This window comes from Passer domesticus, chromosome 22, assembly GCF_036417665.1.
Source record: "Passer domesticus isolate bPasDom1 chromosome 22, bPasDom1.hap1, whole genome shotgun sequence".
NCBI classification, from domain to species: Eukaryota; Metazoa; Chordata; class Aves; order Passeriformes; family Passeridae; genus Passer; species Passer domesticus.
Window position 1 is genome coordinate 2,378,617 of NC_087495.1, and position 14,965 is coordinate 2,393,581.

At 47.5% G+C, this 14,965-nt stretch overlaps 1 protein-coding gene across 24 annotated transcripts in view; it reads right to left on the reverse strand.

The window, feature by feature from the left end:
* EIF4G3 (eukaryotic translation initiation factor 4 gamma 3) overlaps positions 1–14,965 on the reverse strand; it is a 140,908-nt gene that overhangs the window by 82,255 nt on the left and 43,688 nt on the right. For 17 of the 24 annotated variants that reach the window (XR_010350110.1, XM_064397050.1, XM_064397049.1 and 14 more), the window contains exon 3: positions 8,356–8,499. The exons of 4 other annotated variants lie outside the window; for them this stretch is intronic. Coding sequence is in view for 17 of the 20 variants with exons in the window: in XM_064397050.1 (XP_064253120.1) it covers positions 8,356–8,499 (144 nt within the window). In the remaining 3 variants the exon portion in view is untranslated. The remainder of the gene's footprint in view (positions 1–8,355; positions 8,500–14,965) is intronic. 3 more of the 24 variants (XM_064397051.1, XM_064397036.1, XM_064397057.1) reach the window with 1 other exon arrangement.

The window sequence follows — 14,965 nt, forward strand, 5'->3', positions numbered from 1 at the left end:
GGAATCATGGCTCCAACACCTCTGTTGCTTCAATGGAAAGCAGCACAGTGAGAGTTCAGCTGGCAGGAGAACCAGGCTGTTTATGGATTCAAAGCCCCACCTCTGGAATGTGGCCTCCCTGCTGCAGGTTAAATGGCTCCAGAGGTTATTCCTCTGTTTCCCAGTCTGACACCACAGCTAACAGTGGACTCCAGCAACTCCAGGGCTGCATCTCCCTTGTTTCTCTAGCTGCAGGGATATTTTATGCCCTCCATGCTCACAAAATGCAGGCTGTGTAAAGCCCTGACTTTTGTGCTGACTCTGGTGCTTTACAGAACACATGGTGTTTGTTTAAAAACTGCGTGTTTTCTGGAGCATGCAAGAAAACATCCATTAAATTGCATGGAACAGAAGGTACTATTACAGAAGGAATTCCAGAATTGAAGTTATTAAATGCAAGAAAATGGCAAATTGCCTCGTATTGTTTTGTCTTCTTATATTATGAATAAAAATGTGGTTCAACAAGTGGCTAAGTCTGAAAGGCACCAAAATAAAGCCCAGGACACATGAATGTGAGAACAGAAAACGCACATGAAAGAGTCTGAAGAAAGGGATCTGGAGAATTTTTAAACAGCTACAGAGAAGTTCAATTTTCTATTAAAAACGCTGTTTTATTCCACCCCAAACCAAGTTACTGGCAAGTTTAGAAGTGTTTTTGATTCCCAATAATCTGACAGGCCAAACAAAGGCGCTTCCGCCGGCGCAGCAGCCAGGATGTGCCGTGTGGCCAGGACACCCACGGGGAGCTTTCCCTTCCCAACGCCGTGGAAGGGCCGGGCAGCTCTCGGAGCCAGGTCACGGCAGAACAACACTGCTCTCCCCACTGGGCAGAGCAGAGCTGGAGAGGGATGAAACACACCTCCAGAGCAGGAATTCTGCACAGTGCCAGGACAAGGGAACGGCTTCCCACTGCCAGAGGGCAGGGATGGACGGGGTGTTGGAATGGAATCCTTCCCTGGGAGGGTGGGCAGGCCCTGGCACAGGTGCCCAGAGCAGCTGTGGCTGCCCCTGGATCCCTGGAACTGTTCAAGGCCAGGCTGGACAGGGCTTGGAGCCCCCTGGGACAGGGGAAGGTGTCCCTGCCATGGCAGGGGGTGGGACTGGATGAGATTAAAATCCTTGCCAATCCAAGCCATCCTGGGACTGTATAACAAAATTCTATGAGGCAAATGAGGGGTGGGTCTAAAGTCAGACCTAGTCCCAACTAGACTCAATATTTGTGCTATAATCTTTTCTTTGCATACATACATAATAAAGTTGTAATGGATTTTACTTTCTTTCCTTTTCTTGCTAGAAAAAAAAAATTTAAAGGCTCTTTCTGTCCTTCTTGAGTGCACAAATACTAAAACTAATTCATACATCCCTCCTACGTTGTGCCTTATGAAAGCCAACTGCTTCCAAGGTTAAATAATTAAAATAAATAGTGTTAATCAGCATTTGAAGCTACATTATGCCTTCCCAACTCTCCCTTCCTGCAGCTCTTACACCCAGATGCTCTCCCAAATTAGAAGACACCCATGAAGCCCAGCATCCCCACACAAAAGCCCCCTGAAGCTCAAAGGCACTGAGACACAAGACATGTTTGATGTTTCCTGCCAGATTTGCCCAGACTTAACTTAATGAGTTAAAAAGCACAGTAATGAACCAAAAATAATGAAATACATTCTCAGAGGAAATATTCCCAGCATTATTAACCCAATCAAAAACCTCCTAATCCTATTACAAACCAGAGGGTTCAGCTGCACTTCCAGCAGGTCTTGAACACAAAGGCCAAAAGAAGATTACACTTCTGGATTTATCAGCTATTAAATAACTCACAGTTTCAAATCTCCACCTGCAGTCACATATTCCTGCAAGCTGGAATTTGCAAAATGCATTGGAAATGTGCTGGGATGAAGCCTGACCCGGATGTACAGAAGGAAGCACAAGGAAAGAAGTGAGAAGAAAAAGAGGTCAAACTCTTGACTGCTCAGGAAAAAAATCCATTACTACATATTAATTATTAAATATTTAGGTAGGTTTATTGCTCACAAAACACTATCAGGAGTTGAGTTGTTTAAATTTGCCTTATTCACATTATCTGGAATGGACAGCAGATCCAAGAAAGTGGAATTTGCTGCTTGGAGGAGCAGCACAAACAGGCAACATTTCCCCTCAGCTGGTCCAGCACCAACTTCTTCATTTAGACAAGGAGAGTTTAATCTTTCATTCTGTGTCTACATCACAAATAAACTCTCTGACTGACAACTACACAAGTTATGGGATTCTGGGTGGGTTTAACCAGCAGGGAACTGGCTCCATACACAAAACAAGGAGGTTCCTACACAGGGAAGTTCTCTGGGGGAAGAGCTCCCTGCAAAGCTTAGAGATCAACTCGGATCAAGGGATCCACAGCGATGCTCCTGAACACAGAAAATGATGGACTGGGAGTTTATCTGAATGGGACAATAAAACTGGGAGCCCCAAGGGCAGTGGAAGTTTATTTTATTTATGCTGACTACTTCCTTTTAGCAAAGCAAAAAAATGAGGAATCATGGATCTGGAAGGGACCCACAGGGATCAAATCCAAGCCCTGGCCCTGCACACACACCCCAGCAATCCCAGCCTCTCCAAACCCTCTGCAGCTCTGGCAGCCTCGGGGCTGGGACCATTCCCTGGGGAGCCTGGGCAGTGCCAGCACCCTCTGGGGAAGAGCCTTTCCTGATCTCCAACCTGACAGAGCTCCAGCCCTTCCCTGACGTCCTGTCCCTGGTCACCAGAATTTGGGGAAAGATGAGTTTAATGTGTAGCAACCAAACTCCAAAAGCAGCTGCCTCCAACACGAGGAGAGAAGAAGGAGTAACACCCCCCACGTCCCAGGGCACCTGACTGACCCCAGGGCACCAGTGGGTGAGGTTACAATTAAATTACATCCCTCCTTCTGTTACAATCCCTTAATAAACATCCCTTTATTAAAAGCATCTCGAATTGGGCTGCAGAAGATAGAAGCAGTGAATACACATCATGGTTCTAACAGGATTATTCCAGCTCCTGTAGAAAGGATCCAAGATCATAAAAGAGGGGCTTGGGGATTGCCTAATAAACATGCCACAGATGGCAGGCAGACTTGCTTTCTGGCACACATTCCCAGACCTGAAGGTACTAAGGAATGTCTCCCTGCTATTACAAACTCTAATTCAACGATGGTGACATTTTTGAGGAGCAGAATGAGACCACAAAACTCTCTTCACTTCAGGCACAGAACCAGATGGTAACAAGTTTCAGCTGGTACAATCTGTTCTGGATTTAAATCAGCCACCTAAAAGTCAAGGTCTCCATGCACCAAGACCCAGAGAATTCAGCCCTCCTGCACTTCTGTTCACTCAGGCGTATCTCGACCTTTTCAGGAGCAGATGAGGGATGTCCACAACTGCAGCAGCTCCAGAGGAAGGTCCCCATCAGTGCTGTGGGATCCTGTGCTCCCTAGAGCTCCAGCATTCCAGCCCATCCCAAGAGGCAGCCGTGGGCAGGCAGCACCAATCTGCTCAGTGCACAGCGTGTTCTTAATGAGAGCTGAAGCTACCCCTGACTACAGAGGAAATTCCTGGCAATTTGTTCCAACTGTGGTCGCTTGATGCTTCCAAACTGTGGGCCTGGACTAAGAGAATCCCTCAGCATCCCACTGGAGCCTGCAGTTCTAAAGCTGAGGCAGAGAAAGCCAAGAGTCTTTTCCAAACCATTCACCCTCACATGCCAGAACCCACTGCACTTGTTCCTTGGGATCCTCCAAAACACCCCCAGGTCACGAGGGGGATGAAACTGCCTTTTCCTGGTGCTCTGAGCTCTGCAGACTGCCTCTGGAGGAGCCCTCTCCTCCTCTGTTCACTCCATGACACAGGGAAGCTCCTTGTGCTGCTCCCAGCCCAGCTGCTCTGTTACCCTTTATCCCATCCTACCATGGCTGCCTCATCCATCAGCGTAAGGCACTGGAATGGGGCAGATTCACAACATTTCAGCTGCTCTCAGTTAGGGGCTCTGGGAATGCTCTCAGCCTGCTCTGGATTCTCCATCCATCAGGGGATGGTGCCTGACTGTCAGTCCAGGCCCTACCTGAGCTCTGCACAGCCTGCTCTGGGAGCCACATCCAAGGAGGAGCTGCCCTGCTCCTTTTCCAATGGCTTCTCCTTTCCTCCACACACTGAGAAAGGGAATTGTGTCAATCCAGCCCCCTCTGCAGCCTCAAGCCAGGAGAGGAGGCAGAGGGGCCGTGCCCCTCCTCTCCCTGTTGAAACGAGGGAAAAACACGCAAAACCCAACAGGAAAATGAAATCTGATGTACTTGGGGCCACATCTGGCCATAACATCACTGCAGCAGCATGTGCTGCACATTCCCCTGCGCCAGAGCTCAGCACATTCCCAAGAGCAGCACGATGACTTCAAGGCCCTGGAATTTGGGAAGCAGAGATGCTGCTGCAAAGATGGGGGCGTGGGACTGCTGCACATGGCTGCCAGGCCTCCTCACTGTGCTGCACAAACTAATCCTGAAGGGCAGCAAAGTGCTGGAGGGTGTCTGTCAGGAAAGCCTCAGGAGGTGGAGCAGGGAGCTGTGCTCTTGTTTTGGCTACGTCAGATGGAAATGGTGGAGGAGGAAGAGGAAGGGCCACCCAACCACAGCACCACACAACCAGCTGTTTCTGTCTGTTTAGATAAAGCTAAAGGAAACCAAACAAAGGTACAACGTTCACTTACACCTGACTTCTCAGGTTAAATACCCCATTCATTCCCTGATCCCTGGTTCCCAAACTCTCCCTTTCAGACCATTTGGCACAATGCTGTCATCTCATCACACACAAACTTACAGTGAACTGCTCCAGCTCCTGGAGCTCCACTAAGGGACAGCAATTCCTTTTATCACTTACTAGAATTTAAGATATTACTGCATCTCCCAGCCCTCTGACGTGCTGGGCCAGGCAGCTCTGGAGCAGCCAGGACAGTGAGGGGTCACTGGTGGAACCAAAGCATTTGTTAAACCACCTTCTCCTTTGGAGCATGGCTTCTGCCAAGGGTGAGGGTGAAGGGTCTGGAGGAGCCACACCAGGAGCAACTGAGGGCACTTGGTGTGCTCAGCCTGGAGCAGAGGAGCCAGAGGGGAGCCACACTGGGGCTGCAGCTCCTCCTGAGGGGCAGCTCTGTGAGCAGGGGCAGGAGCAGGGCAGGGCTGCAGCTGGGCCAGGGGGTTGGGTTGGAGATCAGGAAAGGCTCTTCCCCAGAGGTGCTGGCACTGCCCAGGCTCCCCAGGGAATGGTCCCAGCCCCGAGGCTGCCAGAGCTGCAGGAGGGTTTGGAGAGGCTGGGATTGCTGGGGTGTGTGTGCAGGGCCAGGGCTTGGATTTGATCCCTGTGGGTCCCTTCCAGCTCAGGACACTCCCTGGTTCTCTGAGATCCCCTCTTCAAGAAACCCTAGAGCCTGAGGAGATGCTGTGATCTTACTTGGGTAACAGCAAGGAGAGTCTCTGCTGAGCACTCAGAGCAATCTGCCCCATTGGCAGTGACACACATTCTCTCTCTGCCCAAACTCCATTTAGGACCAAATGACACCCAAAGCCTAAAACACCCACCAGTATTTTCACTCACTACTGCCTCAAGAGCAGTCCCTACCTTGGAAAGACTCACTTTGATGAGTATTTATTAACTCAGGAGTCTGATGGAGAAATCAATGACCCTTAATCAGACTCTAATTCAAACAAAGTGGTCTTGTCCTTATCTTTTATGCACAAACACCCCCTCGCTATGTTAGGCATGAGTGGACAAAGGCAAAGACAACCTTTGTTCAGTGTTCAATCATCAACGCAGTGTGGGTGGGTAAAATACAGTTATTTGTGCTTTAATGCTGTTAAAGAAATTAATAACACATTCATCTGAATCCCATGTTAGCCTAGGTCCCTTTATCTCTAAAGGGAAACAACAGGATTTAAGACTTAAGGTGCCCAGGAAATAGACAAAATTACTCAACAATTACTCTCTCATCGCTTTCTAAAAGAAAGTAAATGAATGAAAACATGATGGAAATTCACAAACTACAAGAGGTGTGGAAACAGGAAACTTCCACTCACCTCGTTCTTAACACAAGCACCAGGGTGTTCCTTGAAGCCCAGGGGAGACAAATCACAGATGTAATGAACAGGTTAAACTTTCATCCAAAACTCCCTTTAGCCTGGGAATTTCTTACCATAACATAGCAACTCAACTCCTGACAGGGGTCCAAGTGAGATACACAGAAAAATATTCAGAATATAAATTTACCCAAATCTCTAATAGTTCAGGGGTACAGAAAACTATCCCTGGGGACAGGTTATTCTATAGAGCTTTGATCTCTTTCAAGCCTTCCTGGTGTCCCAAGTGCAGACACCTGCATGATTTGGGTTGGATCAGCCACAGAATGATTTGGGTTGGATCAGCTTGCTCCAACCCTCCCCCAGCCATGGGCAGGGACAGCTCCCACCAAAGGGGAGGGTTCCTGAGGGGGGCCACAGCACTGGCTGGGAACAGCAGGAGCTGCACTTGTGCTGCTCCACTGCTGAATGCCACCCTGGCAGGGATCCCCTGGGAGAAGCTCTGCAGTGCCCAGCCCTCTCTGGCCCCAAAGCCCCACCTGCCTCACAGCCCTGGGCCTTGCTGCCCCTCCCTGCCCTCAGCACAGCAGGGCTGGCTCCTCACAGGGGACCCTCACCTGCCCCAGGGCTCTGAGGCCACTCCAGCAGCACAGCAGGGACACAGGCTGACCCTCACTTCCAAGAGCCAGAACAGGGAAGCAGCATTATCCAGCTGGAGATCTGGCACAGAGCCCACTCTATGGATGCACTGACTCAATGGAAAATATTAAGGGAAGAAGAGAAATCCCTTGATTACAATAGATTTAAAGAGGCTGCCTGGAATGTTCTCTTCCTCCCCTCTCCTCAGCCACATGAGTAGCTTCATGTGCTGATGAGGTTTACCAGGAAGGAATGTCTTGATCCATGACAAAAGCCAGGCAGCATCTGAGGGTTTGTTCTGCAACCCTGCTGTGCCCTCCCTGCTCCCTGAGCCTCAGTCCTCAGCCCAGAGCCTTTACTCCCAACAACCCTGCAGCTAGAGTGCAAGAAAGCTCCAACACCACCAATGCCTGCCAGACACTGCAGCCTCTAATGTCCCACCCAGGAGGATGAGCACCTGCACATTCCCAGACAAACCAGGAGTTTCCCTTTCCCCACCATGCCCTATCTGGAATGTGCATCCTTCAGGTGAAGTGTTCCTTCCACGACCTGTTTCCAGGCATCCCCTGCTCTGGGAGGTCAGCTGCAGTTTAATGTTTCAGAGGCTGGCAGGGGGCTTGGATCCACCTGAGGCTCTCCCCATCACCTCCCCATTCCCAACCCACTCTCAGCCTCTCATCCTGCTCCCCCTCCTCAGAGCAAACCCACTCTCCTTAACAGCTGACCTGCTCAGGCCTTCCTGCTTGATCCACACAAGTATAAATCCATCAAGAGCAGAGGGAACACCAGGCTTTCCCCTAGCTCACACCTCATTCCTTACACATCCCACTTTCCCCATCCCAGTATCTTTTATCTCCCTTTTCTTCTCGACCCATTACCTGCCTCTTTTGCCCCCTCCTTTTTCAGATAAGCCTGTCCACACTGAAGTCAGCCCTGCAGAATATTTATCTACCAGAGGCTACAAAGAGACCAATTTATTCCACATATCTCACTAAACTCTATTTCTCCATTCTTATTATAACTCCCATTTATCTCCCATTCTGGACTTTTCTGTAACCAGCCCTTTGTCTCATCTCTTTTGTGAGAAATAATTTGTGTAACTCATTTTCCTGACCCATTTCTTTGAATTACAGAACTGCACCATCTTGCACAAAACTGCATCATCTTGATTTCCCCTCGGAAAATCCCTGAGACAGGGCACAGGGCACTTTTAGGGTGTTTCACCTGGAAATCAGGCCGTGCCCCAAACTGCCTGATCCAACAGCAAAACACATTCCTCCTCATCCACGATTATCTTCTCCAATTTTTCAAGTTGTTTTTAGTTTCTGTTACAGACTCCAGGAGGAACTAGTGCCTAATAAACTTGTATTTAATTTATAAATACCAATTAATAGTATTGTGTGCTAATCCAAGTGCTGCTGATAGTCACTGCAAGGGTCAAGCCACACCTTTATCACCTTTATTCACTTTGTTTCTACGCTGGTCACAAACAACACAAGTCAGTTCCTTGTTGAGCAGAGAAGCTGAGAATGGGATAGGAGGGAAAGGGGAGGCTGGGAATGCTCTGCTCCAACGCCAGGTCTTACCTGTGAGAGCCCAGGGGACGATGCATGTCCCGGTGGCGTTGCAGCAAGATTTGGGTGTCCCTTATTTATTTCATGTGCAGTGTAAGGGGATGGGGCAGGAGGACCCGGTTGTCTTGCTACTTGTGTTACCTGTGTGGAGATAAACTGTTAGTAAAACATTACATTAGTAATCAGTCTGCTGAGACTCCACTGTACATACCTAGAGAGACAAAATAATACATACTTATCTAAGGGAAACACTGCACAAGTCATTTAACTATTTATGTGATTCAGGAAAATGTGGAAGGATCAAAAAATCAGAGCACCAGCTGCAGTCACTGGTGGAAATGTGTGGGATCCCTCTGCCTTCAGGCCTGGGACCTTCTGATCCCTCCAAGAGAAGCCATATCAAAAAATATTGGGATTTTGCAAGGGGATACACATTACCAGCAACAAACTAAGGGGGAAAGTTGCATATTCCCCTCCAAAAAGGAAAAATAAAGGACTGCAGAGAGGGCATGGTATCTGCAGGGCTTGCCACAAGCAAAGAATCAAAGAGCAAAGCAAATCTTGCATATGTTTATCTCCTTTCTCAACTTATATTAAAAATGCTCAACAAAACACATTAAGCAAAATATTAGAAAAATGTTTTCATGGCACACAAATATTTGCTCCACTTTACTATCTCTGCTATGGAACTGCTTTAAATATATTTTAGAGAGTGGCTATAGTAAAATAAAAAAGGGGAGTCAAAGGAAAAAAAGAGTCACACAACTATTGGGTGACACCTCCAGCTGCTCAACATAATTAAATGTTGGCAGGTTGAGTTAAAATGCACGTTACTGAAATTCAGCATTTGCTTCTCACTGACCTTTTCTCATTTATTTATTTGCTGAAAAGCAATACTTAATAATGGAATGGTTTGGGCTGGAAGGGTCCTTAAATCCATCCAGTGTCACCGTGCCATGGGCAGGGACACCTCCCACTGTCCCAGGCTGCTCCAAGCCCTGTCCAGCCTGGCCTTGACACCTCCAGGGATGCAGGGGCAGCCACAGCTGCTCTGGGCACCTGTGCCAGGGCCTGCCACCTCACAGGGAAGGATTTATCCCAATATCCCATCTAACATTCCCCAGTCTGAGCTAAAGGCACCTGAAGCCCACAGATCACTGGCACTGCACAGGCCAATGTGTGCATAAATGTCCCCAGCAGGGTGAAGAAGGCAGAAGGAAATTTCTGGCTCCTTTAATGGAGCATTAGCTCCAAGCTCCAAGAGAGCAGAAGTCACGGAGTTCACCATTTAAGTGCTTTTTCCAAGTCTCTTTATTGCACCCAGAGTGTCCACGCCTGTCCTTACAGCTCCTGAACCACCACAGCAGCTGCGCCAGCCCCGAAATCCCAGGAAATCACAACATGCAACAGCTCCAGGGCTTGGGAATGGGCCAGGAGCCTTCACTCTGGGAAGATTTACAGCCCCTGAGTGCTCATCAGAGGAAAGGGTGGGTCAGACACAGAACCTCATCCTGTGTCCCCAACTGGATCCTTCCCTTCGCCAGGGATGAATCATCTCTTTTTCGGGCTGATCTCTCTTGGCAGGTGTGCGCACGCAGCCGCGGCTGGATCACAGCCAGCCTCACAGAGAGCTCCATAAAACTTTCCACAGCCCATCCCCGAGAAAATGAAAGTCTGTCCCATGACTCCTGTGTCAACCCTGAGAGAGCTGTCATGTCAGTCATGCAGCACTCGGGGCTTAGAAGTGACTGGGGATTGTGATGGATATCAAATAATGCAGTCGGGAGGGGGAGGAAGCACAGGAACCCAAACCAGAAGGAATTAATTCCTATCAACAGCCTCAGTGGCAGGCTGTGCCCGTGCCCCTCATGATTCTCCTCAAATGGCATTTGGGGAAAACAGAGGTTATTTTGTGCCAGCTGTGGGACTTCAACCACCGCCAGTTTTCATCTTCCTGCTCTCAGCAGTGCAAACACCGCTCCAGCTACGGCTGGAGACATCCAAAATCCTCTGATCCAACAGCAGCCAAGTCCACACAGGGCTTTGACAATGGGGACAGGGGCACTACCAATAACCCAGGTCACTGTGAGCACCCAGCAGTCCTCCTCCTCCTCCTCAGAAACTGCAACATGCAAATAGAATTGTGGAATAGAATCCCAGAATCACTAAGGCTGGAAAGCCCTCCAATATAATCTGTTCAACCATAAACCCAGCACTGCCAGGTCCAGCCCTAAACCACATTCCCAAGTGTCACACCCCCACACCTTCTGAACACTTCCAGGGACAGTGGCTCCAGCACTGCCTTGGAGAAAATAACCTATGCTGCAGGTTACTGAAAGACACCAAGAAATGCTCTCGTGATTGGATCTGAAATCTGGAAGCTGAACTGAGAGGAAAACTGCAGCTGCTTGAATGAGTCCATGAGATACCCTTGTGCAGTGCAGCAAACACATGACAGACACAGGTCTGGACCTACTAAGATTGGCTCGAAAGCCTAACAAAGGCAGCAGAACAATTATTTAACAAAAATTGTACCAGCTTGATAGCTTGGCAACAGCACACTTGGAGAGCATCCTGTAGGAGCCTAACACTGATTTTCCAGGACCTCTTAAGTTCAGCCAAGTCTAGCTCAGTGCACCCAAACCAAGGACTGCTGTTCATTCCAGCAGAAGGAAAAGCACAGAGAGCCTTTCTCAGCAGCTACAGCAATGCTGGTGTTTCCACACCTTCCTCCTTCTACAACAAATTATTTACAAATAAACTGAATTATAAGACACTGATTTTAATGTAAACAGGTAGTAAAGGAAGACAAACTTGCTGAATTTGTGTGTTTTTTTTCAGTAACTTTTAACAAAGGTAAAAGGTAGAGACTGTCTAAGCTCATCAGTCCTGGGGTCCCTGCCCCCATAGAGCCTAGGGTGTGGTTTGTTGTTTCTTAAATGGTCTGAGATGACTATGGAAGCAAATATCCTCATTAAATCTATAGGTTAAGTTGTTCTTCTAAAAATGTATGTACAAAATCACATATTAATTTGCTAGGGCATCACCTTCTATTTTCCCTGAGTAGCAAGAGCTAATTTTAGTTTTCCAGAAGCCTTAACTCTGTATTTTAAAGGAAAAAGCTAATGAAATACAAAATAAAAACTCAGTCTGCAATTCTTGCTTTTTTTTCTGAGACCTTTTACACCTTTTGGGTTTAGCATCTCATACAAGTTTGGGATTACTCTTTACCCCACCCAAGTCCCTGGTTTCCCTATGGCTGTCCCATCCCTGAAGTGCCCAAGGCCAGGTTGGAAGGGCTTGGAGCACCCTGGGACAATGGAAGGTGTCCCTGCCATGGCAGGAGGTGGCACTGGATGGGCTTTAAGGACCCTTCCAACCCAAACCATTCCATGGTTCTAGGCTGGAGCAGGATGAGGCACTGAGCTTCCCCCCTGCACATCCCACAGCTCCGTGCAGGGAGCGCCTCGGCCTCCTGACCCAGATCCCTCCTTTGAGCACAGGGTGGCTGGAGCAGCTAATCCTCCCTAATCCCATTTCTACAGGATTCTCTTCAGTGCAGGAAGATCCCTTCAAAGGACACGAGTCATGGAACCTCTGCTGGCTGTGAAACACTCGGGGGGACCCAAGGGCACCCCAGGACAGAAAACACCAAACACCCCAAGAGCGAATGACAGCCAACCCTTAGACCTTGAAAATCTGGGACAAGGGGTCTCCTCAGCACCTCACTGCCCCATCACCTGCTTTGCCCCCAGCTGGTATGAGCTGGGCACTCTGACAGGACGTGGTACCTGCTCCAAAGGCACATGAGGACAGCAATGAACGAGTGCCTTCAGGGAGTGCTGGATCCAGCCGCGCCACAGGGCCCTGCTCCAGGCTGCACCTGACCAGGTGAGTTCTCCCCACACAAACACACCTTGTTAACCCTCACTCCCAATCAGTGCTCATCCAGAAGTCATTCACAGAAGGGTTTGGGTTGGAAGGGACCTTGAACTCATCCCATTCCACAGGCAGGAGCACCTTCCACTGGACCAGGCTGCTCGGGGTCTCAGTGCTGCTCCTCAGCTCATGAGAGTTTATCCCAGAGTAGTTTTGGTCCAAGCTTCAGCACTTCCAATCACAACATGGTACAAAAGCAGTTACAAACCTTCACCATAACCTGCCATAACCAGTTATTTGTGCAAAGACAGGCTGTCCATGAGCACCATCATTCTTCTTATCCAATTCCAGGGCTGTGCCTTGTGCTGAATCTGAAGAGTGTGTCTGCTTCTCCTCATTAATCTCATTTCCCATAGATTCAGCCCCATTTCCCTGGGCATAGGACAGGGGTGCCTGGTGGGATCTACACCCACCTTTTGTGCAGTTCCCTTCCCATTAGAGGTCTACATCTTTCAAAAAAACTCCAACCCAAAACACTCTGTTGAATGTATTTCTTTGAAATAATTTACAACAGAAACAGAATTTCATTCTTATGCCCCTTCTAAACTCTGCAGGTTTTGGATCTTTCAGAGGCCACACAAGTAATCACCCTTATTTCTTGCAGTGTAGAGGATTTGGAAACACCAGGCAAGAAGCAGTTTACAGGACAACCCCCAAACCTTTATGTCCAAAAGTAGCTCTGCAATAGAGCATTCTCCATTACTGATGAGGGAAAATTATTACAAGGTTAGTTCATGGAAATAATTTTTTCTAACTGTGGCTTCCTTTCAAATAATTTTACTGCTGGATTTATTTATTGAAAATCCCAAACCAACAACCCATTCAGTATAACATAACAAAATAAATAAATAAATAAAGATGACATGATGAATTTAGGTGGGTTTGGTTTTAATGCCAGTATGATTTCCTTGATAAAGAGGTTCTACCAAAGCCTTGTTGTGAATTTTGAGCATCTCCAAGTTCTCAGACAAACTTCATCCCACTTGGCCTCTTCCTCACCTCTGTCCAACAGGAAAATTTATCCCTCAAATTTGATTTTATTATTGGGGCTCATAGTGGAAGCCACATGATTTTCCATTCCCATTTTTGTAGCTGTGGGGAAAAAAAAGAGCTCTGGAATGTGCAACCAAGGTCCTGATAATGCATGTGGAAAGCACAGAAAGGACAATTGAATTATTTTTTTCTCTTTATCTGACTAAAAGTTGGGGGTTCATCTGTGGGCTGTCCATATCTCAAGTGATTTCTGCTCCCACCCCAGGCACGAAGTACGGGAACAACACGGGGGCAGCTCAGAGTCACCACGTGGTGCTCATGGACCCCAAAACTCTTCCCACACCAGCCATGCTCTGGAAAAACACATCTCTGGAAGTGATGATCCATAATCCACGTGGGATCCCACAGAGGATGTGCAAGTAAATAAAATGCTGATGGGAAAAAGCAGCCCCTGGGTACTGAGGATGCACTTGAAGGTTGGACCTGAAGATCTTGGAGGCCTTTTCCAACCTTCAAGATTCTGTGATCTCACAGTGCTCTTCAAAATGCCTGTTTAATGCAAACCCAGCCCTCAAACACATGGTGCTGCTCCTTGTGTAACAAACCACTGAGACCTTTCATGAATGAATTTGTCAAGGCACTCCCATCATGTGCTTTTTCCATCCCAATTCATTTTTGCCTGGACTCCCTCTGAATCTGAAATCTGCCTGGGGCTTCAAATGGAAGCCTGAAAAGAACCCAGCCGAGAAATTTCTCTCCTTTCCCCAAAACATGAAATTTTCTCTCAAACTTTTGCATTCTCAGATCCTGGAACTGAGATATTTCCAGCCCTGTCTTCTATTCCTGTAACATAGCAAGGAGTGGTATTTTTCTACACTGAAAAGCTATTTTAGGTCATTCTTCACAGTTACTTTTCTATTTTACATTAATTTAAATTTTTACAGTCATATTTTCCCCACAGGCATCTGCATTATATCTTGGGAGGAAAAAAATGAAAAAAAAAACCAACCCTTCTTTAAAGGACTTCAGATATTTTTAAAGTGTTTTTTAAGTGTTGTATGGGGTATATAAAAGATAATACAAACTGAATTATTTATTGTAAGTGTTTGTACATTTATGTTCACAGAATGGTTTGGGTTGAAAGGGACCTTAAAAACTCATCTTGTTCCATGGCAGGGACACTTTCCCAGGGGGCTCCAAGCCCTGTCCAGCCTGGCCTTGGGCACTGCCAGGGATCCAGGGGCAGCCACAGCTGCTCTGGGCAAGAGATGCTACAGCCCCAGGTGCCCCCAGGGAGCCAGAGCCAAGAACCCATCCCCAGTCACTCCTGCAAACAGAAAAGGAGAAAACCTTGCACAGCAGCTTATGTTTTTCTATAAGCAGCTTATGTTTCTGCACAAAACGCAGTGAATTTATCCCATCTACAGCTCTTCTTCCTGTTTTCCAAATAATTAAAAGAGCAGCTTAAAAGCAGGGTTTTTTGGCATTAAAAATATTTGCACTATCCCAACCAGCAAAATATGACTTTCCCAGGGCTGTGCTGATTTAGCAAAGCTTATAAATAACCCTGGGCTTCCAGCTATTGCCATTGGAAAAAAAGAAATAGATAAAAGGAAAAGACTATCATGTTCACAAATAAACATTGCTGTTTCTAAGTTAAATTTATACAATAATCAATATTCTATATTAG